General features: G+C 59.3%; 1 protein-coding gene across 7 annotated transcripts in view; it reads left to right on the forward strand.

The window, feature by feature from the left end:
* Positions 1 to 22,105, forward strand: part of LOC137770849 (caspase recruitment domain-containing protein 9-like) — a 37,342-nt gene that overhangs the window by 6,404 nt on the left and 8,833 nt on the right. For 2 of the 7 annotated variants that reach the window (XM_068553863.1, XM_068553861.1), the window contains 15 exons: positions 87 to 159; positions 406 to 570; positions 3,714 to 3,861; positions 3,977 to 4,083; positions 4,197 to 4,291; positions 6,323 to 6,417; positions 10,819 to 10,898; positions 11,232 to 11,702; positions 12,922 to 13,165; positions 13,637 to 13,707; positions 14,248 to 14,352; positions 15,088 to 15,115; positions 16,062 to 17,683; positions 18,783 to 18,895; positions 19,790 to 19,831. In XM_068553863.1, coding sequence (XP_068409964.1) covers positions 87 to 159; positions 406 to 570; positions 3,714 to 3,861; positions 3,977 to 4,083; positions 4,197 to 4,291; positions 6,323 to 6,417; positions 10,819 to 10,898; positions 11,232 to 11,702; positions 12,922 to 13,165; positions 13,637 to 13,707; positions 14,248 to 14,352; positions 15,088 to 15,115; positions 16,062 to 17,683; positions 18,783 to 18,895; positions 19,790 to 19,831 — 3,459 coding nt within the window. Of the gene's footprint in view, positions 1 to 86; positions 160 to 405; positions 571 to 3,713; positions 3,862 to 3,976; positions 4,084 to 4,196; positions 4,292 to 6,322; positions 6,418 to 10,818; positions 10,899 to 11,231; positions 11,703 to 12,921; positions 13,166 to 13,636; positions 13,708 to 14,247; positions 14,353 to 15,087; positions 15,116 to 16,061; positions 17,684 to 18,782; positions 18,908 to 19,789; positions 20,037 to 21,792; positions 22,093 to 22,105 lie in introns of those variants that run through there. The other 5 variants (XM_068553864.1, XM_068553862.1, XM_068553869.1 and 2 more) reach the window with 5 other exon arrangements.

Below are 22,105 nucleotides of genomic sequence, written 5' to 3' on the forward strand. Positions count from 1 at the left end.
CGGGGAGGGTGTCGCGCGGGGCGGGGCGGGGCGGGGTGAGCCGAGGGCAGCCCGGCGTGACCCCGTGCCCTGGCCCCTTCCTCCAGTCAGCTCCCCGAGGAGGCCCTGCTGGGCGACAGGCTGGACGACCACGACTGGGAGAAGATCTCCAACGTCAACGTGAGCTGGGGCGGCTCTGTCCCGGAAGCTGGGGTGGGGGTCAGCACCGGGCAGTGAGGCCGAGACCCGCGTGGCCGCCAGACCTGCCGCGACCCTCTCCGGTCAAGTGCGTGTCCACAGCGTGGGGTGGTTTTCGGGGCCCTCCCTGCTGGCACGTCTCGGCACCCTAGACGGAGCCCCCAAACCCCGCAGCCCAGCAGCCCCTGTCAGGGCCCCGGCCCCGCAGACAGCTCTCTCTGTGCGCAGTTCGAGGGCAGCCGCGGCGCACAGGAGATCCGCCGGTTCTGGCAGAACTGCGAGCACCCGAGCATCAACAAGCAGGAGTGGAGCGCGCAGGAGGTGGAGCAGCTGAAGGGCATCGCGGCCAGGCACGGCCACCTGAACTGGCAGAGGATCGCCAAGGAGCTGGGGGTGAGGGCTGCAGGGCCCGGGCGGGCTCGGGGGTCTGCGGGCTGCACGTCGCGCCTTGGCCAGGGTCGTCCCTTGGAGCTGTCGGAGGGTGTGGCCCTGGGGAAGGGTCCCCCCTCCACGCCTCCCCAGGCGGAGCTCGGAGGCTCCTCAGACCCCCCTGCCTCTCTGAGAGCTCACGTGCCTTCCGCCCACATCCCAGACCAGCCTTTGAGTTCCGTCCAAATCCCTTCCCTCCCCGAGTTCCCGCCTGTCTCTCCCTAGTAAGCTTGAGGGAGATTTATTTTGGTGGTGTGAGAAGAACCTTTTCCTGGTTTCTTTTGGGTTTTGCTGTCTTTCTCGTCTCTTAAGGTGAGAACTAAGTTCTCACTCTCACCTCTGTCTTTAGCGATGAAGGCATTTAAGGCCTGCTTTTCTGAGAACAGCTTGGTATGAAATGTCTCCTTTGTATCGGTTTTGGAGTGGCTGTGATTTCAGTTTTCATTCCCTCTTTGGATCTTAGCTTATGAAGGAATGTGTTTTTTCATTTTTAAATACCGAGGTTTGTTGGAATCCCTTTTGTTATTCTTTAGTTTGAATTTTATGACCTGACAATGCTGTCTGTAAAAATCTCCATTTTTTAAATTTCTCACTTTTATGGCCAAGCACGTGGTTGCAGCAGACCAAACAAAACTTACCAGAGCCATTCAAAAACAAAAGCGTGCTCTCCGCCCTGGGAGTCTGGATTTCTGTATAAGCCTATTAAATGGAGTTTATTATATTATTGAATTTTGCTTTCTGAAAGAATTGTATTGATGGAACTTGGATGAAGCCTGACATAACTGTTAAAAAGTCGTTTTGTTCTTGTGTCTCTCACAGCTTTGCTGTATACATTTAGCTGCTGTGTAGTTTGGTACACTAGCTTTTATTTACTTGGTAAATGAGGCTTTAGAAAAATTATTCTACGTGCCGAGTCCTAACCGCTGGACTGCCAGAGAATTCCCTTTATGTCTTTAGTTCCTTAGTGTTTTTCTTTTTTAAGACTGTTTTTGTGTGTATTTTGGCCGCACCGTGCGGCTTGCGGGATCTTAGTTCCCCGACCAGGAATTGAACCCGCACCCCGTGCAGTGGAAACGCAGAGCCCTAACTGCTGGACCGCCAGGGAATCCCCAGACCGTTTTTTAGAGCTGTTTTAGGTTCACAGCAAAATGGAGAGGACCGTACAGAGGTCTCTCGCGCACCTTTGCCTCGGCACGTGCACGGCCCCCCCGTCGTGAAAGTCACTCACCAGGTGGCACTTTTTTTACCAAGGACAGATCTACGTTGACGTGTCGTGATCCCCCGTGGTTTACCTTGGGGTTCGCACATTCTGTGGGTTTCGACGGAAGTAGAATGACGTACCCACCATTATCGTCTAGTACAGGATGGTTTCAGTGCCCTACGAGTCCTCCGTGCTCCACCTGTGCCTCCTTCCTCCCCCACCCCCTGGCGACCACCGTTCAGTTTACTGTTTCAATAGTTTTGCCTTTTCCAGAATGTCATGTGTTTGTAATCATGCAACATGTGGCCATTTCAGATTGGCTTCTTTTACTTATGGACGTGCATTTAAGGTGCCTCTTTGTCTTTTCATAGCTTGATAGCTCATTTCTTGTTCACGCTGAATAATATTCCATTGTCTGGATGGACCAGAGTTTATTTTTTATTCGCCTGCTGAAGGGCATCTTGGGTGCTTCCAGGACTTGTCAGTTATGAATAAAACTGCTGTGAACATCCCTGTGCAGGGTTTTGGGTGGACAGAAGTTTCCAACTCCTGGGGTAAATACCAAGGAGCACCATTGCTGGATCATTATGTTTAGCTTTGTAAGCAACCGCCACGCTGTCTTCCAAAGTGGCTGCGCCATCTGCGTGCCCACCAGCCACAGATGAGGGTTCCTGCGGCTCCACACCCTCACCAGCATCTGGTGTTGTCAGGGGTCCACATCTTGCGCATTCGGACAGGGATGTAGTGGGGCCTCATCTTAATTTTCATTTCCCTGGCGACTTACTACGTGGTGCTTCTCCTCACGTGCTTCCTTGCCATCCATATACCATCTTTGGTGAGGTGTTTGTGGGTCCGTTTTTCATTCAGGTAGTTCATTTTCTGATTGTTGAGTTTTAAGAGTGCTTTGTGTGTTTTGGATAACAGGCCTTGTCAGATGTGTCTTTTGCAAACATTTTCTCCTAGTCTGTGGCTTGTCTTCTAATTCTCTTGACATCGTCTTTCATCGAGCAGAAGTTTTTAACTTGAATGACGTCCAGCTTACAAGTTCTTTCTTCAGTGGGTCGTGCTTTTCGTGTCGCGTCTCCAAAGGCCTCACCACCCGCACACCTCAGCTGAACGGACTGCAGGAGGCCGCCCAGCCTGCGCTCTGTAACCAGAGAGCTTGCTCTGGGGAAGAAGACAGCTCACACCACCTTACTCGGCTCTTGGGAAACCCCTTCTGCATAGGAGACGAGTGAGGGGGCGGATTGGGGCAAAAGTGTTCGCGGCAGGCACTGGGGGCTGTGTGCTCAGCTGGAACTCGGGTGGAAGCCGGGGGCCGTCGCCTTGGAGCTCTCCTTGCGAGGGTGTCCCGGACGCAGACGCCACACCAGGGACTGTCCAGCACCCCAGCCCCCTGCACGGGCGCCGCTCGGCCGCCCCTGATGGGGGCTTCGGAGAGACCAACTCAGGGCTCCAGGGTCAGCGCCATGGTGCTGGCACGTGCCTTGCAGGATACCTTCACGCGTAGACTTGGCTGAGCTGAGGCCTCCGTTGGGAATTTGAGTTCACAGTATGGTTTTGGTGCCACATACATGGGGAGCTCTGACGGTGTGTGGACCTACTTGCTTTCATAAGCCGGTGCTGGGGACCCTCTTCAGTGGGCCCGAGCCTTCTGTCGGGGGCACCCTGCACTGTCCCCCAGGGGCCTGGCAGGAGTGCAGCCTTGGTTCGCGGTCGGGCGTCCCCCGTGCGTGGCGTGTGCCGGTAACCCCCGCCTCCCCACACTGTGCTCTGGCCCCGGCATAACCCCCCCCCCCCGCCCCGCGCTGTGCTCTGGCCCCGGCATAACCGCCCCCCGCCCCGCGCTGTGCTCTGGCCCCGGCATAACCGCCCCCCGCCCCGCGCTGTGCTCTGGCCCCGGCAGACCTGGCGCAGCGCCTTCCAGTGCCTGCAGAAGCACCAGCAGCACAGCCCGGCCCTGAAGCGCGGTGCGTGGACGCAGGAGGAGGACCGCGCGCTCGCCCAGCTCGTGCAGCAGATGCGCGTCGGCAGCCACATCCCCTACCGGCGGAGTGAGTCCCGTGCCCGTGCCCCGGTCACAGCCGTGCGAGCCGGGGGGCGGCGTGGGGGCCCTGTGGTCCCGGGCGGCCGGCAGGCGTGGCGCCCACAAAGCCCCTCTGTCCCCAGTCGTCTACTACATGGAGGGGAGGGACTCCATGCAGCTCATCTACCGCTGGACCAAGAGCCTGGACCCCAGCCTGAAGAAGGGTCTCTGGGCCCCAGAGGAAGACGCGGTACGCTTACAGGGCCCAGGGGAGCTGGAGCCTGGAGTTTAAGACTGAACTGGGGCTGGGGAGGTCGTGACTGTGGCAGCAGAGGGACTGTTTGTCTGCCCCTCTCTCTGCAGAAGTTGCTTCAGGCGGTTGCCAAGTACGGGGAGCAAGATTGGTTTAAAATCCGGGAAGAGGTGCCAGGTAGGAGCGATGTCCAGTGCCGAGATCGGTGAGTCGGACAGCGCTGGGCAAGGGAAGGCCTTGCTGGGGTTGCTTCCGTGTGGGCCGCGGGCCGGGCTGGGAGACTGGCCCAGGGTGATCTGCTGGCGGAGGAGGAGGGTGTGGCCTTGGGGGCTAGGCGTACCAGGGCTCGCCTGCTCGGGAGGCAGGACAGCTTCTTTTTGAAACCGGACTTTTGTACAGGCTCAACTGGACATCCTTTGAGATCCCCTGGTTGGCAGTTTCCCTGAGCCCTATGATCTAAATTCCTCTCCCAGATCTCTGGTGGCAGGGTTTCTGGCAGGCAGCTTCAGCTTTGTCCTTTTCTTGGCTTGCTTTTTTTTTTTTTTTTTTTTAACAGCTTTATTCTGTAATTCACATATAATCTATTCATTTAAAGTGTACAGTTCTATGGGTTTCGGTGTATTTATTGAGCTGTGCAGCCATCATCACAATCAATTCTAGAACATTTTGATCACCCCACAGAGAAACACTGTTCCCTACCAAAAAACAGCAGTTGAAGAGTGGGCAAAGGGGACTTCCCTGGTGTTGCAGTGGTTGAGACTCTGCCTGCCAATGCAGGGGACACAGGTTCGATCCCACATGCCACAGAGCGACTAAGCCCGTGCGCCACAACTACTGAGCCTGCGCTCTAGAGCCCACGCGCCACAACTGCTGAAGCCCACACACCTAGAGCCCGTGCTCCGCAACAAAGAGAAGTCGTAGCAATGAGAAGCACGCATACCACAACAAAGAGTAGCCGCCGCTCGCCGCAACTAGAGAAAGCCCGCGTGCAGCAATGAAGACCCAACGCAGCCAATAAATAAATAAATTTATTTTTAAAAAAAAAGCGGGCAAAGGACTTGAATAGACGTTTCTCGAAAGAAGACTCGCAAATGGCCACTAAGCGCATGAAAAAATGCCGACACGATTAGTCATTATAGAAATACAAGCCAAAACCACAGCAGGATGCCACCTCACACACCTGAGGATGGTTAATGTTTATAAGTAATGGGAAATAACAAGGGTTGGAGAGGATGTGGAGAAATCAGAACCCTTGTGCACTGTTGGTGGGATCATGAAACGTATAAAACGGTGCAGCCACTTTGGAAAGCAGTATGCAGATTCCTCAGAACGATAGACGGAGAATTACCACATTATCTAGCAATTCCACCCAGTACCCGAAAGAATTGAAATCAGGGGCTGAAAAAGAAATTTGTACGCCCGTGTTCATAGCAGCACTATTCACAGCAACCTAAAGGTGGAAACAACCCAAGTGTCCATCAGCAAATGAGTGGGTAAGCAAAATGCGCTTCTCATGCTGCATGGACACCAGAATGTTATTCGGCCTTAGAAATGAGTGACATTCTGATAGGCGTTACATCATGGGTGAACCTTGGAAACAACGTTCGTGCACAAGTGTTTGTGTGGATATACATACTCATTTCTCTCAGCTACGAGTGGAATTGTTAGGTCACATGGTGATTCTGCTTAACTTCCGAGGAATGACTATTCTCCAAAGTGGCTGTACCCTTTTACGTTCCCACCAGCCGTGTAAGAGGGTCCCAGTCTTCCACATCCTCACTAACACTTGCTACCTGTGATTCGAGCCATCCTAGTGGGAGCGAAGTGGTATCTCACTGTGATTTTGGTTTGCATTTCCTGAAGACTGATGACGTTGAGCAGCTTTCCTGTGTTTGGCCATTTGTGTATCTTCTCTGAAGAAACAGCTATTTCTGTCCTTTGCCCATTTTTAAAATTGAGTTATAAGGGTTCTTTATATATTCCAGATACAAGTCTCTTGGCAGATACGTGGTTTGCAAATATCCTCTCCCGGTCTGTGGGTTGTCTTTTCACTTTCTTTATGGTGACCTTTGAAGCACAAAAGTTTCTAATCTTGCTGAAGTCCAGTTTGCCTGTGTTTTACTTCTGTTGCCTGTGCCCTGGGTGTCATAGCTTAGAAACCACTGCAGATGCCAGGGCAGCAGCAGGAGGCCATCTTGGCTTCTAAAACGTCCCTTTGTTTTTATGTTGCTTTCAGGTATCTCAGAAGGTTACATTTTAGCTTGAAAAAGGGACGATGGAATTCCAAAGAAGAGGAAAAGTTAATTGAATTAATAGAAAAATATGGTGTCGGTAAGTTCTTATTTTTTGTTTCGGTTTTTTTAGTTTCACACATACTGCATACATTTTAACATTTGCATGTGTTAGGGAGTGATCATGGTAAATCTAGTAATCATCTGTTCCCGTACAAAGTTATTATAACGTTATTGACTGTGTTTCTTCTACCGTGTAGAGCGTCCCCTGGCTTATTGATTTGGTAGCTGGAGATTTGTACTTCCTAATCCCCTTCACCTGTTCGGCCTCACCCCTCACCCCTCCCCTCTGGCAACCACCCATTTGTTCTCTGCATCTTCGGGCCTGGTGTCTGTCTGTCTGTCTGTTTTGTGTGTTAGACCCCGTGCACAAGTGCAGTCACACTTCCTCTGATTCATTCCACTTGACCTAACACCCTCTAGGTCCATCCGTGTTGTTGCCAATAGCAAGATTTCTGTTTTTTCCTTTCGTGGCTGAGCAGTGTTCTACTGTATGTACAGACACGACATTTTCGTTATTGTTCTCTGTCCATTCATCTATCGATAGACACTTAGGTTGCTTCCGTATATTGGCTGTTGTAAATAGTGCTGCTGTGAACATGTGGGTGTTTAGCTTTTCTTTAAATGTTTTGGAGAATTCACCTGGGGAGCCAACCATCTGGTCCTGGACTTTTGTTTGTTGAGAGTTTTGTTTTGTTTTTTTTTTGTTCTTTTTTTTTTTACTGATTCAATTTTATTACTGGTAATCAGTCTATTCATATTGTCTATTTTTTCCTGACTCAGTCTTAGGTGAGTGTGCTTTTCTAGGCGTTTATCCATTTCTTCTAGATTGTCTAGTTTTTGGGTGTATAATTTTTTGTAATAATCTTACATGATCCTTTATATTTCTGTGGTGTTGGTTGTAACTTCTCCTTTCCATTTCTGACTTTATGGATTTGGGCCCCCTCTTTTTCTTGATGAGTCTGGCTAAAGATTTATCAATTTTGTTTATCTTTTCAAAGAACCAGCACTTAACTTTCATTGATTGTTTTCTGTTACTTTTAAAATTTCTGTTTCATTTATTTCCACTCTAATCTTTATTATTTTCTTCCTTCTACTTTGAGCTTTGTTCTTCATTTTCTGATTCCTCTAGGTGTAAAGTTAGATTTTTTTTACGTGAGATTTTTCTTGTTTCCTGACATAGGCTTGTATTGGTATAAACTTCCCTCATAGGACTGCTTTGGCTGCATCCCATAGATTATGGATCTTTGTGTTTCTATTTTCATTTGTCTCCAGGTATTTATTTCCTCTTTGATTCCTTCAGTGACCCATTGGTTGTTTAGTGGCAGATTGTTTAGCTTCCACATGTTTGTGTTTTTGAAGTTTTTTTCTTGTAGTTGATTTCTTTCTTTTTTTTTTTTTTTTTTTTTGTAGTATTTATTTATTTACTTTGGCTGTGCCGGGTCTTAGTTGGCGGCACGCAGTATCTTTTTAGTTGTGACATGCAGGATCTTTTTTAGTTGCGGCATGCAGAATCTTCAGTTGCAGCACGCGAACTCTTAGTCGCGACGTGCGTGTGGGATCTAGTTCCCTGACCAGGGATGGAACCCCAGCCCCCTGCATTGGGAGCATGGAGTCTTAGCCACTGGACCCACCAGGGAAGTCCCTCTTGTAGTTGATTTCTAGTCTCATACTGTTGTGGTCAGCAAAGATGCTCGATATGATTTTACCCTTAAATTTATTGAGACTTGTTTGTGGCCTAGCATGTGGTCTATCCTGGAGAATGTTCCATGTGCACTTGAAAAGAATGTGTATCCTGTTTGGGGGGTGACATGTTCTGTATATATCTATTAATTCCATCTGGTCTCACGTGTCATTTAAGGCCAGTGCTTCCTTACTGATTTTTTTTTCTGTCTGGATGATCTGTCCATTGATGTGAGTGGGATGTTAAAAGTCCCCTACTACTATTACGTTACTGTCAATTTCATTTTGCTTAATTCTCTCTATCTATTTCTGTGTGTTAGGTCAGTTAGGTTTCCCGATCTTGGAGAAGTTGCCTTGCGTAGGAGACATCCTGTGGGCCCAGCAGTATAGTCTTCTCTGGTCACCAGAGCTCTGTGTTCTAGGGGTGCCCCTATATGGGCTTTGTGGGCCCTTCTGTTGTGTCGGGGTCAACTACTGTGGTGCTGGTCGGCGGGGCCGGCCCTGGTACAACGGCTGTGGGCCTGCTGCAGGGCAGGGTAGGCTTCCTGCGTGGTTGGCTGCATGTCCGGGGTGGGGGAGCGGTGCTTGGAGCAGGGCTTCTGGCGGGCGGGGCCGTGTCCCCAGAGCTGATAGGCTGGAGGGAGGATTCCAGAATGGTGCCCACCAGCACTGGTGTTACTGCAGTGGACCTGGCTCCCCAAAGCGGCTGCCACCAGCATCTCCATCCCCAGGGGGAGCTCCATTTACCTCCTGCCTCTCTGGGAGGCTCTCCACTGTGGGCAAGTGTATCTGACCCAGGCTCCTTGCAAACCGCTGTCTCACGTAAGATTCTGAGTGCACCCTTTAAGAGCGGAGTCTCTGTGTCCCACAGCCCTCTGGCTCTCCCAAGTGTATACCCTGCTGGCTTTCAAACCCAAATGTTCTAGGGGCTCATCTTCCTGGTGCAGGACCCCCCAGGATTGGGAGCCCAGTGTGGGGCTCAGGCTTTCACTCCTGGAGAAAGACTTCTGTGGTGGTGATGTTCCTCCCATTTGTGGGCTGCTGACCCGGAGGTGTGCATCCTGACTGCACCGCGTCTCTACCCCTCCTACCCGTCTCCTTTTGGTTTCTTCTTTGTGCCTTCAGTTGTGGAAAATATCTTGGTGGCCTTCAGACCATCCTCACGTGCGCTAACTCTGTGAGTAGTTGTACTTCTGGTGTGTCCACGGGGGGTCAGCGCAGGGTCTTCCTGCTCCGTGGTCTTGGTGTGTCCACGGGGGGTCAGCTCGGGGTCTTCCTGCTCCGTGGTCTTGGTGTGTCCACGGGGGGGTCAGCGCAGGGTCTTCCTGCTCCGTGGTCTTGGTGTGTCCACGGGAGGTCAGCACAGGGTCTTTCTGCTCCACGGTCTTGGTGTGTCCACGGGGGGTCAGCTCGGGGTCTTCCTGCTCCACGGGGGGTCAGCGCGGGGTCTTCCTGCTCCGTGGTTTTGGTGTGTCCACGGGGGGTCAGCGCGGGGTCTTCCTGCTCCGTGGTCTTGGTGTGTCCACGGGGGGTCAGCGCGGGGTCTTCCTGCTCCGTGGCCTTGGCATCTCTGGTGAGTTCTTGATGCATTTGCTGTCCAAGGGCTTCTCACAGCTTTGAGTTCATGGTGGAGTTTTGCAGATACCACTGGAGGCCTGTGGTTTGCTCTCATCCCAGGCTGCCTCCCTGGTCATCAGCTCTTCTGCCCTGTTTTTTTTTATATTTTGGCCGCGCCATGTGGCTTGTGGGATATTAGTTTCCCGACCAAAGACCGCACCTCGGCCTGAGAGCACAGAGTCCTAACCACTGGACCACCAGGGAATTCCCATTCTGCCCCATTTTTCATCATCTCAGCAGGTGGTGGTGGTTTTTTCATTTTACAAACTAATTCATGTTCATTATAGGAGATTTAGAAGCAGAGATGTATGAAAAGAAGGAAAGGAACGTAACTCATTTCCTGTCTCCAGAGGTGGCTGCTGTCTGCTGGTGTGCTCTTGCCGGGTACTTCCCTGTGCGGGTGGCTTTCCTAGGAAGAGCCAGCTTATTTAAGTTGAGTCATTCCACTTTTAATTGAGCAGCTATTTTTTACTTTATGATGTGTTGTTATGTTATCTGTTACTAATATTTTTCTATATCTTTACACATTCTGCATCCTAGTGTTATTTTCAGTAATCGTGATATATTTCCTTGGGTAATAGTGCACAGGTTATTCTATCAGTTTTCTGTTAGTGGACAATTTAAATCGCTTCTCATTTTTTGTTACAGGGGTGGAACGAGCTGAGGGTTCAGCGGCTCAGTCTTTGCTTATATTTGTAACGTTTCCTTAGAGGGAATCCTCAGACGTAGCAGTGCCAGGTTTGAGGGTTCTGTCACACGCAGTCACACTGCCCCGTAGAAGCAGTGCCCCACCAGCACTGTCTGGCAGAACACACCAGATAATTTGAAACGTCCGGTTTAGAAGCCTGGAATAGCAGGTATTCAAGGGCCGTTTCACGTAAACGTGGGTGACTTTTTTCTCATGGTTGTGTGTTTGCTAGAACTTCCCTCGGGCTGCTTTTCCGTTGAGAGTCAGATGCCTGACTTCTCATGGAGCTGCTCGGGTGTGGAGCAGCGTGAGGGTTCTGACGGGACACGGTGCGAGTCCGCTAGAGGGGCCACCAGCGTGTGGTGGAGAGGAGCCCTCTTCTCCAAGCTGCTAAGCTTGTGTTGTCAAAACCTGTTTGTAAAAAGTAACTTCCATGTTGTTTTGCTCTTGTAGGTCACTGGGCAAAAATAGCCTCTGAACTGCCCCATCGGACGGGCTCCCAGTGCCTAAGCAAGTGGAAACTCATGGTCAGGGTGAGGCTTTACTAAAAGTCAGCCGAAGGCCCCAGCCCTCGGGGGCTAGCGTCACCCCAGGCAGGGTGAGGGGAGAGCGGCTGGCGGGCGAGAATGGGGGCATCTGGTTTCCGGCCGTGGCGTCTCTTCTTCCAGGCGGCCGAGGGCAGAGGGAGCTCGGCCTCCCTCCTCAGAGCAGCGGGAGGGGGCTTCCACCCAGCACGCCCAGCCCCCTCGGCCCCCTGGAGGCGCACCTACTCGAGGCCTCTCCCTAGAGGCCTGGCCCGCCTGCCCGCTGTCCCCCGTCGCTGAGCCCTGGGGGGCTGGGACCTCCAAGTAGCCCTCCTCCTACAGAAGCGGCAGCGGTGCAGGCGGGGGCGGCGGCCCCCCCGCAGGGTGCGGTGGAGCTCCAGCAGCGGGGACAGCGGCACCACCAGTGGGGACATCAGCACCAGCGGGGACAGCGAGGACTCGGAGCCAGAGGCGGCCCCGGGGGCCCTGGCAGGTGGCCAGGCGCTGCTGCCGGCACAGCATGCGGTGCCTGACGTGGACCTGTGGGTTCCCGCCCGGCAGAGCGCCAGGGAGCTGTGGGGAGGGGGCGCTGGGAGCTGGCCAAGACCCTGTGATGCCTGCCCCCGCCCTCCCAAGGGCTCCAACGCGGCCCAGGGTGGCCGCCGGGAAGCTTGCGCCACGGCCTCAGCCCCAGCAGAGCCGGCGGGCCAGGCGCGGACCCCCTGCAGGACCCAGAGTGCCAGCCTGAGAGGCGTCAGATGCCCGTGCTCGGCGGACGCTCGCCCCTTGAGCTCCATGGGGCCGGCGCACCAGGTAGGCGTGGGCGGGTGGGAGCTCTCCTGCTTGGGGTCAGCGAGGCTGCGCTCAGGGCTGGGGGTGGCCTAGGCTCGCGCAGGCGTCTCCTCCCTGCACGTTGCAGCATGCGCTCCTGACCCGTCCACTCGTTGCGGAGCACTGCCTAGGCAGAAGCGTGCTTCCTGAGGCCGGCCCCTCCATTTCCCCCACCTTGTTGCTTGCTTTTTTTTTTTTTTTTTTTTTTTGGCCACACCGCACAGCTGTTGGATCTTAGTTCCCCAACCCGAGTATTGAACCCGGGCCCTGGCAGTGAAAGCGCTGAGTCCTAACCAGTGGACCGCCCGGGAATCCCCCAGCTTGCTTGCTTTCAAGGCTCCGTGGCAGAGCTGCAGGGACAGGGTGGGTGCCGCCCCGAGCTGCGGGGCAGGAGGTGGGCGCAGCGAGGACGAGCTATCCCTTCGGTCACCTGAGTCCAGGGAGGCCCCTGTGGAGGGTCCCGCTGTCCGCCTGCTCAGGTCTGACTCAGCCGGTCACACGGGGGCATGTCCGTGGACGTGTCGAGGCCCTGGGCCCAGACACGGCTCTGGCCACGTCTGGGTGGCGTCCACGTTGGGGCGGCTGTTTTGTGCTGGGCGAGGTTGGAAGTCCACTCTCTGACACCAGGGACAGTGGACGCCACGGCCCCCATGCCACGTGGGATCATCTCTCCTTGAGTCTGTGACTGCAGGGCCTTAAGCCCCAGGGTTTGTCTCAGGCACGTCGTGTCATCAGCTCAGGGAGCTGCCCGGAGGAACGGGGACTCTGTTAGTCCTGGGTGTGGCCGAGCTGGGCAGCTTCTTGGACCCCAGCCTTAGGGACCCCGTGCCCTCCTCTGAGGTCACCACACTCCAAAGAGTGTTTCCCAGCGGCCCAGGGCGCAGGTGCGGGGCACTTTGGGGTCTGGGCAGGGAGCCGTGCGTGTGCCCAAAAGCAGCAGCCTCCCGTGGTCTGTCAGGGTGGGGACGTCCACTCGGGGTCCCTGGAGACAGCGCTGCAGGCGCTCAGACCAACGTGGCCACTTGGTGCCAGACGCGGCGCCCCAGGCAGCCAAGACCACCCTGATGCCCACCACCCGTCTCGTCTCCCATCCCCACCCCACTCTGGCACCCAGCAGGAGTGGAGGATGGTGAGGGTGGGCGCATGGCCGCCCTGCAGCTGAGCCTGGCCAGGAGCCCCAGGGGCCTTTCTCTCCCCACAGAAGGAGCTGAGGCAGCAGCACCTGCGCAGCGCCGCCCCGGGGCCCACCCCTGCTGGCGGCGGTGGCAGTGGCGGGGCCAGGCCCTGCGTGCGGCCGCTGTGGCACAGGACCAGGCAGCGGCGCCAGGGACACGCCCTGCAGAGGAGGCTCCTTGAGCACCAGCTTCTGATGGCCGTGAGCCCGTGGGTGGGCGAGGTCGTCCTGCCACACGCTCCCCGGAGGCCCGCCGTGGCGCACAGTCGAGGTACTGCCCGGGGGCCCCTTCCCTTCGGGAGCCTCCCGTGGGGCCCAGGGGTAGAGTCGGTCGGGGAAGGGGGACTGGAGGGGACCTGCAGGCACATGGAGGTAACAGCTGCGCTGCCGGGGAGGGCGGACAGGGGAGGGGACCGTCCGCCCAGTGTCGACCTGGTGGGGGGTTTGGTTTTGCCTCTCCCGTTCTGCTTAGCACCTGGTGGCCGGTTCAGGAAGTGACCAGACACTCAGGCCTAAGCGGGAGCATCTTCTCGGGATTCTGAGTGCGTCGGTGCCCGCATGTGGGTCATACTGTCTGGGGGGGCGGGACTCTCGGGGCTCAGGAGCATGTGCCGGCCTGCCAGCAAGGTCCTCACCGTTCTTTCTGGTTGAACGCGGCGGCAGCTGGGTGTGGGTTCTCTGGGGCCCCTGCCTGGTGCTCAGTCTCTGGGCCCCTTTGCACACGTGCCCTTGTCCCCTTCAGCTGACGGCATCAGGAGGCGGCTGCAGGGCGCCCACCTGGCCAGCACCCCGGTGTTCACCCTCTTCATTCAGGTAAGAAGCCACAGATGCACAACTTTTTTTCTCTTGTGCGTTGCGTTTTTGGTGGAGTTTTGAAGTTTGTGGTGGATTCACTTAAAGTCCAGCTTTTTAAAGTTGTGGATCCTTAAAAATGGCTCTTCCGTGGCCTACGATTCTCAGCGTTCATCTCAGCGTGGAAGGGGCAGCCATGGGGCGGTGTCCCTGCCGCCGTCAGCTAAGCCCTGTGTGGGAGGGGCTGGGCGCCGAGGGGAAGAGGGGCCTGGCCGTCCCGAGGGGCTGGGTCAGGGCAGGAAGGCGGCAGCACTGAGGCGGCCCGGAGGACCCGAGTCCTGGCTAGGGCCTGAGCCACGTGGCCACAGCCTCAAGGGGCTGTGCGGGCCCAGCCCGGGCCTCTGGGGCGTTGGGTCTGCTCCACGAGAGCAGCTGTGGTCAGCGCTGGCCTGAGTCCCTCCACAGACACTCTCGTGGCCTTGGCCCTGCAGGGGGGTGGGGGGCCTCCGGATGGGCAGGAAGGCCTCCGGTCAAGTGGTGTCGTGTGTCCACGTCCCTCAGTTGTTCCAGATCGACACAGCTGGCTGCATGGAGGTCGTCCGGGAGAGGAAGGCCCGGCCGCCCACCCTGCTCCAGGCTGGTGCCCGGGACTCGCTGCCCCTGCAGGTGAGGAGTGAGGGTGAGTGCCAGGCACGGGCTTCCCTGGTTCCCGCCACCCTTCCCTCCCGTCCCAGCGGCACAGCCAGCACGGGGCAGATGGCGCCTGTCCAGCCGGGGAGAGAGGCATTTCCGGGTCCGCGCAGGCCGGGGCCAGCCCGAGACGCCCCTGGGAGGCGTCTGCCCGTCTCCCGGGGAGGTTCTGGGGCCCTGAGGGGCTTTGAGGCGAGTTCAGGGGGTGCAGGGCCTGCGCTGGCACTCAGGCCCACCTGGCTCCACAGCACGTGTTCCTCCCGCCTTGCCGTACCTCCCCTGGGTGGAGCGTGGGGGCCATTGGGCGCCTGCTGCCCTGGGCACTGGCCCCACTGGGGTGGCAGCCTGGTGCCGGTGGCCAAATCTTTGAGCCTTTCAGCTCGGGGCTGTGTCCCTGAGCCCGGTCACCTCGGGAGGAAATGACAAAACAGTGTTGCTGGTCGGAGGACCAAATACGGTCCTGTGGTGGCCCGTCCAAGCCCATGGACCCCCGTGCCCTCCTGCCTGGACAGCCAGGCGCCCTGCCTCTCCCCGCAAAGCCCACACAGCCCTGACCCCGCCGAGATGAGCTCTCCCAAGGGTGCCTTTGGGTGGAGTCGCGTTGGGGGCGGGGCGACAGGCTAGTGGTGGTCTTGGTGGGGGTGGAGAAGTGGGTCTTGGGCCCTTGGGGACTTCCCTGAGGCACTGACGCTACTCTGGTTTCTTTTCCAGGTACCCTCGAGTGCCCAGAACACCCCAGGTACTGCCCATCTGCCTTTCCCTTTATCTGGGTGGTTTGTGTTTAGTGGGGAAAGGGCCTGACCCGTTGCAGGTTTTGGATTTTGGTGCCTCGCGGTGGGTCCGTTTTTGTTTTTTTGTTTTTTGGGGGTTTTTTGGTTTTTTTGGTTTTTTTCAGTTAATTAATTTATTATTTAATTTTGGCTGCGTTGGGTCTTCGTTGCTGCGCGTAGGCTTTCTCTACTTGCGACGAGCGGGGGCTACTCTTCGTTGCGGTGCGCGGGCTTCTCATTTGCGGTGGCTTCTCTTGTTGCGGAGCACGGGCTCTAGGCGCGCGGGTTTCAGTAGTTGTGGCACACGGGCTCCGTAGTTGTGGCTCGTGGGCTCCAGAGCGCAGGCTCAGTAGTTGTGGCGCACGGGCTTAGCTGCTCCGCGGCATATGGGATCCTCCCGGACCAGGACTCGAACCCGTGTCTCCTGCATTGGCAGGCGGATTCTTAACCTCTGCGCCACCAGGGACGTCCCGCGGTGGGTCCGTTTGAATGCCCCCTCAGGGAGGAGGCCTGACTGGTGTGGCTGGTGGGGCAGCGTCTGGTACAGGCCTGTCCTGCCTGTGGCCACCAGTCTGCCCACACCAGCAGAATCGGGCGAGGGTCTGGGGTCCTGAGAGGTGACGCGCAGGGAGGAAGGCAGTGTAGCCAGCAGTCCTTGTTTGGAAGGTGTTCGAGATGTAGGGCTGATGCGCAGGGCCGTCGTGGGCTGGCCTTCCTCCCGGGCCTGCCCTGGTTGGGGCAGGAGCATGGGGGCTCAGGGTGCCATGCGAGGGGAGGTCTGGGGACGTCCGGCCAGGCTGACGTGCCCCTCTCGGCCCAGATGCCAGGCCCAGCAGCTGCCCACTGTGAGGGCCCTTCCCCTGGGACGCACCCTATCTCGGGAGCTCATCAGCCAGTGTTCTGTCCTCCCTGTAGACTGCCTCCTCCAGAGCGTGCCGGCCCGAGGAGCTGCGAAGAAGAGCACCTGCTACACGGGGAGTGGAGGGCCGCAGGCCTGCCACGCGGAGTCCACGCCGCGGGCACCCCCGCAGGCTCCGTGCGGACCCCGGCCCAAGCCCAAAACTGTGTCTGAGCTGCTTCGGGAGAAGCGGCTGCGGGAGGCCCGAGCCAGGAAGGCTGCCCAGGGCCCTGCGGTCCTCCTGCCCCAGGTGCTGGTCTCCTCGCCTGTGGTCTTCCAGCCGCTGGCCCCCCAAGGCCCCGCAGTCTCCAGTGCCGTGCTCTCTGGGCCTGGGGGCCCTGTAGCGGCCAGTTCAAGTGCGTTAGGCTCTTGGGCCTCAGCCATGGAGGAGAGACCCCTGACGCTGCAAGCCTTTGCCCTCGCTCCGGCCTCCACAGGAGCCTTGAAGACCCCGGCTGCCCCTGCCGCCTCCAGGGCCCCAGGTCTGGGCCCCGGCCAGGTCCCTGTGAGCTGCCGGCCAAGCAGTCTCGGACAGTCTCAGGCCCCCGCCACGTCCCGGAAGCCGGGCGTGCCCGAGGCGCCACCCTTTCTCCCTGCAGCCCCCAGCCCCATTCAGCTGCCTATCCAGCCCCTCAGCCTGACGCCAGCTCTGGGCACGCGCACGGCAGCCAGCACCCGTCTGCCTGTCACCTGGGTGCTCACAGCCCAGGGGCTGCTCTCTGTGCCTGTGCAGGCGATGGTGGGCCTTCCGAGGCCAACAGGGACTCCTGACCCCCACGGGCTATCGGTGACTCTGCTGCCCTCTGCGACTGCGACTCAGGCAGGCCAGGGCCCCAGGCTCCCTGGGCAGGGCCACCCTTGGCAGCCCCCAACCAACACGGACACACAATCAGACCCTGCCTCCAGGACAGAGCTCTTGACCCTTCCGACGCACCCCACATCCCAGGGCCCTGCGGAGGTGGACATGGCCCACGGCCCTGGGGGACTCTCCCCTGGAGAGGCCCAAGTGGCGGGGGGGACATCTGTACCCAGGACATCCTCCCAGGCTACGCCCCTGGCTGACGACTCTGAAGCAGGGCCCTCAGGGCCAGGGGAGCCCAGGAGGCCTTTGGGCCTGGAGAGGCCGCCCCCGCCCTGGTCCAGGCGTGAGAAGAGTGCCCTGGACTTGGGCCTCCTCTCCCAGGAGAGCGAGGCAGCTGTGCGGGAGTGGCTGAGGGGGCAGCGAGGGGTGCGTGTGCCCCCCCTGGGCAGCAGGCTGTCCTACCAGCCCCCCACGCTGTGCAGCCTGCGGGCACTGTCTGGCCTCCTGCTCCGCAAGAAGGCCTTGGAGCACAGAGCCAGCTCCCTGGTGCCCAGCGGGGCAGCCGGGGCCCTGCAGGCCTCGCTGGGGCGGGTGCGCGCGCGGCTGCGGGGCAGCCCCGCCTACCTGCTGCTGAGGGTGCGCTTCCTGGCGGCCTTCGCCCTCCCCGCGCTCCTGGCCACCCTCTCCCCCCGCGGCGTCCCCACCACCCTGTCGGTGGCCGTGAGGTCCAACCCTGGGAGTGACAGTGACGACAGCAACCTGGGGGAGCTAGAGCTCGTCGACGGGCAGCCAGGGGGCTCGGCCGGCGGTCCCCAGGCGGCCGCCATGCCCGCTCAGGTAGGCGGTTGCCGCTGTGGAGCCCTCGCCCCCTTCCCCACGCCGTCCGCATCCCCCGGGGCGCCCTCACCCGCTGTGGGTGTCGGCCCCCGCCCGGAGTACAGGGGGTAGGAGCAGGGGGAGGGCGTGGCAGGGGGGCCGGCAGCTGGTTTCTGAGGAGGAAGAGGCCGCCCCGTGCGCCCCATCGCGTGCGGACTCGGCGGCAGGAACCTCACTGCCAGCGCGGGGGTCCCGCCACCCAGGCCTCGTCCACGGGAGCAGCGGCCTCCGTCTCCGTGCCCCCCCCCCGCGTGCACGCACACACACCCCTGGGGGGCTGTCTGTGCGCCTGCGCTTTGTGGGGTCCGTCCAGTTGCCGGCTCCAGCACGTCCACGTCCAGAGTTCTCTAAGCTGTGGAGGCAAAACCACCTTAGCTGTTTCCTGACAAGAAACCTGATGCGCACACGTGTGAAGGTGTCCCCTGACCCGTGCACCCAGGGAGCCCCTAGTCCCTGTTGCCCGGGCTGAGCAGGAGAGCCGGGTCGCCTCAGGACAGGGAGGGCCCCAAGGTCCCTGGCAGGTGTTGTCCGGCGAGCAGGCGGTGACCCCCCAGGAGCAGTCCCTCGCCTTCACGCGGGGTGGCCTTGCTGCCGGCCTGGTAGAGCCGGGGCCGGGGCGGCGGGGTTGTCGCTGGAGCTGTGCCGGTCCCGCCTCCTTCCCGGGAGCATGGCCTTAGGAGTCCGGGGGGCTTCTGGACTGAAGCAAAGGCGAAACACTGCTGGGCCCTAGGGAGTGAGGGCAGGAGGGAGGCTCGCCGTCCCCCGTAGCGTGTGCAGCCTCCCAGGGCCCTCCATCCCTGCCCGGCCGGCCCAGTTTGGGGGAACCATGGCATAGGTGGCTGGCTCTTGGGGGGCTGCTCAGAGGGGGTTGGAGCCCCCGAGTGAGAGAGGGGTCAGGGGAAAGCCAGAGCCCGCGTGTGACCCCAGGAAGGCAGCACCTCCTGTTCCATCTCCGCGGGGACAAGTCCAAAGAGCTACCTGTTCCTCGCTGCCACCCCGTCCCCTGCCCGTCCCGGCTGGAGGGTCACTCTTGTTCTCCTCTGCCTGGACTTTGTTTCAGGGAACGCCACACCCCGCACAGGCCTCTGCCCCCTCCTGCCCGGACAGTCCTGATGACCTTGACGTGCTCCAGACACGGCACGCCCGGCATGCCCGGAAGCGGAGGAGGCTGGAGTGAGTGGCAGGGTGAGGGACCCGGGCCCGCCCTCAGCTTGGCTCTGGGCACGTGGGGCCTCAGGAGCTCCCCTCAGCTTGTTGCTATCACGCAGGGTGGGGTGTGGTACATACATACAGGCCACTGCGGGCAGGGTCTTGGAGGCCCTCCCCTCCCTCACTCTCCCCTCTCCCACTGGGCTCCACACCCCAGCCTCTGCTGCTTCCCTCCTGCCGGCCCACGTGTGCCTGGGGCCTTGGCCCTTCTGTCCTCTCTGCTTGGCCCTCTTCTCCCCGTCTGTCTGCAAGGCTTGTCCGCCCCTGTCCGGGTCTCTGCTCGGTGGTCAGCTCCTCAGAGACGCCCTCCCCGGCCGTTCTAAGGTGGCATCGCTGTCCCAGTGCCCGTCTGCCCTCGTGCCACTTGCCCCTCCCTGATACCCGATGTGGTCCATCCGTGTATTTGTCCGTCGTCTCCCCCGGAACGTGAGCCCGTAGGGCAAACATAGGGTCCCCAGTGCCCAGATAGCAGGCACCAAATAGGCCCAGCATGGTCGGTTTTCACACGCTGAGCCTCGGGCCGGGGAGGGTGTCGCAGAGGCAGGAGCTGGGTCCTCTAGCACAGTGCGGGCTGCACTGGGGGCAGTTCTGGGTCCTGGGCTGGATGGCTAGAGCGGGAGCAAGAGCTCTGGGGGGGTGGGGCTGCAGAGGGGATGCTTGGGGTAGGCCTGCTTAGAGCCCACTCAGGCTCCAGGGCCAGTCCTCTGCACAGCCCGCTCCGTGGACTGCAGGTGGCCAGCAAGGCCTCACTCCACCCCGCCCTGCCCCACGAGGCAAAGTGCTGTCTCTCTGCGTTCCCATCCGTGGGGTCCGGCTGGGGTCAGGGCCACCTGCCATCAGGGTGATCTTGTGTTCCAGGACTTCCCAGGGCCGGACAGCCACTGCTGCTGCCGACAGGAGGTGAGGCTCGTGCTGGACCCAGGCGAGCCTGCCTGCCCCGGGAGGCCGGCACCCAGCCCGCGGCAGAAGGGCTCTGCCAACAGTGGCCGCGTCGTGACGGGCTTGGCTGGTCCCCGAGTGCAAACCAAAATATCGGGAGGAATAAAGAAATGTCCTGTTTCTTAATTAAAAGCAAGCCACGCGCTCCTGGCGGTCTCGTCCTGAGGTACTGGGTGGTGTGCAGAGGGGTTGGGCCACCCCTGGGTGTGTGGGGAGTGCGCCAGCTGGGCCCTGGGGTCCACGGAGCCCCGGCACACTTGGCCTCTGGGGGCCTGTGGAGGGGGAGAAACAGAGGGTTACCCATCTCACGAGAAACGCTTGTGGCTCTGGCCTTCAGACTGGGGGGCCGCTCCAAGCAGGAGGCAGCCCAGCACCCACCCAGGTGCTGGTGGCCCTCTTGGTGCCACCACAGGGATGGGGCGGACCCACTTCCTCTGCCATCCAGACCACACAGGCCGACCCAGGCGGGTCCCCAGACCAGTGGCAGACTGTCTACCCACAGTCCCCACGGCAGCCCTGGGCCAGTGCTCTTTTTATTCTGTGCAGGCGTTTCTTCGGCAGGAGACCGAATCCCCACGGCCTCTCTGTCCCTCTTGTCTGAAGGAGCTCGGGTTTGGGGGTTTGGTTACACCCTCCGAGACACAGGCTTTTCCTGGAGCTTTGTTCTTGCACACTACTCCCCTTTGCTTTCACCTTATTAGGGAAATTTTCCAACACAGAGAAATGGGACAAGTGTGCCCAGCGCGTGTGTCCTGCCCCCCCCCCCCCCCCACCACCACCACCACCACCACCAGACAGCAGTCACTTGGGGTCACCTGTCTCCCCTTTGCCTGCACCCAGACACCACACGTCACATCACACAGCCACAGGCTGACTCGCCACTCGGGGGGGTGTGTGTTTCACTTTGTGCCTGGTACTCGACTCAGCAATTCCCATTTTCCTTGTGATTTCCTCTGACCTGTGGGTTATTTAAGATGTTTGTTATCTAATTCTCACACACTTAGTGATTTTTCAGATGTCCTATTACCGCTTTCTAGTTTGATTATGACGTGGTCAGAGAACATGGCGTTGTTATTATTTAATTCATAAACACACCATGAGGAAGATTCCTTCCTTAGCGTCATGTCATGAAACAGGAAACACTGGGTCACGGAGGGCCTGGCACCGGCCCTCTGCCCGCCAGGTGCGCAGAGCCGCAGCTCCCGCCACTCCTGTACCAGGACTCCCCGCCCCCCCCCCCCGCCCCCCCGCCAGACCCTCCAGGCTGGGGCAGGATTCCCCCAGAACACGGCTCCCCCAGGGGGCTGGGGGCCTGCCCACGCCTGGAGGGTGACCTCGGGCCTCCTGGAGGCCTGCGGGGAGGCCCGGCCACTCGGCAGCACCTGGTGGTGCCAGGATTCCCGGGGTTTAGCCTACTGACCTCCATGAGCCCAGGAGGCAGAGGAAAACCCTGGGGCTGAGGGGCTCAGGACCCTTCAGGAAGGGAGCCAGCAGCGCTGGTCAGGCCCCTGCCCACCGAGCTGCAGCCCCTTCCCAGACCTGTTGCTCAGCCTGGCAGGTGGCAGCGCTCTCGGTTCAACCAGCGAGGCCACTCTGGTGGGGCGGTGGCCTGGGGATTCCCCTGGGGCCCTGCTGTCGCTGTCGCGTGGGTCCTGGTGGAGAGGGGCTGCTCCCAGGGAGGGACGGGCGGAGCCAGCTGCAGCGTGGGCTGGCAGCAAGTGGGGTTAGGCTTAGGGGCTGCGGCCCCCCCCCCAGCCCCATGCCCTCTTTGGACACCACGCTGCAGTCCTTACGGGACCAAAGTGGACCGGATGGTGGCTTGGCCTCGTCCCACCCTGGGAGAGCCGCGGCTCTAGCGCTCCCACTCCGCAGGGTCGGGGCTGGGCCTGCAGGGCGGGCCCCGGGGCGCTGGCGCTGGGCGGGCTGGCGGGGAGGCGGGGAGGGGGGGTGGGGGTCTCCGAGCGGGAGCAGCTTTCCCCGGGAGGAGACGGCTTCCACTTCCCCGTCCCCGCCTCCCGGGGCCGCCCTGCTTGGGCGAATCAGAAGGCAGCGCAGGGATGGTCCCCTGTGGGAGGACGGCCGGGCCTCCGTGGGGTTAACCAGACCCGTCAGGAAGTGCACGGCTTTCCTCCGGCTCCACCCTCCCTCGGTCCCGGCAGCCGGCAGCTCCTACCGCGCATTGAATCGGGCGGCCCAGGCTGACCCCCCAGGACGACCCCGAGGTAGGCGGGCCTG

This window comes from Eschrichtius robustus, chromosome 10 (assembly GCF_028021215.1).
Source record: "Eschrichtius robustus isolate mEscRob2 chromosome 10, mEscRob2.pri, whole genome shotgun sequence".
NCBI lineage: Eukaryota > Metazoa > Chordata > Mammalia > Artiodactyla > Eschrichtiidae > Eschrichtius > Eschrichtius robustus.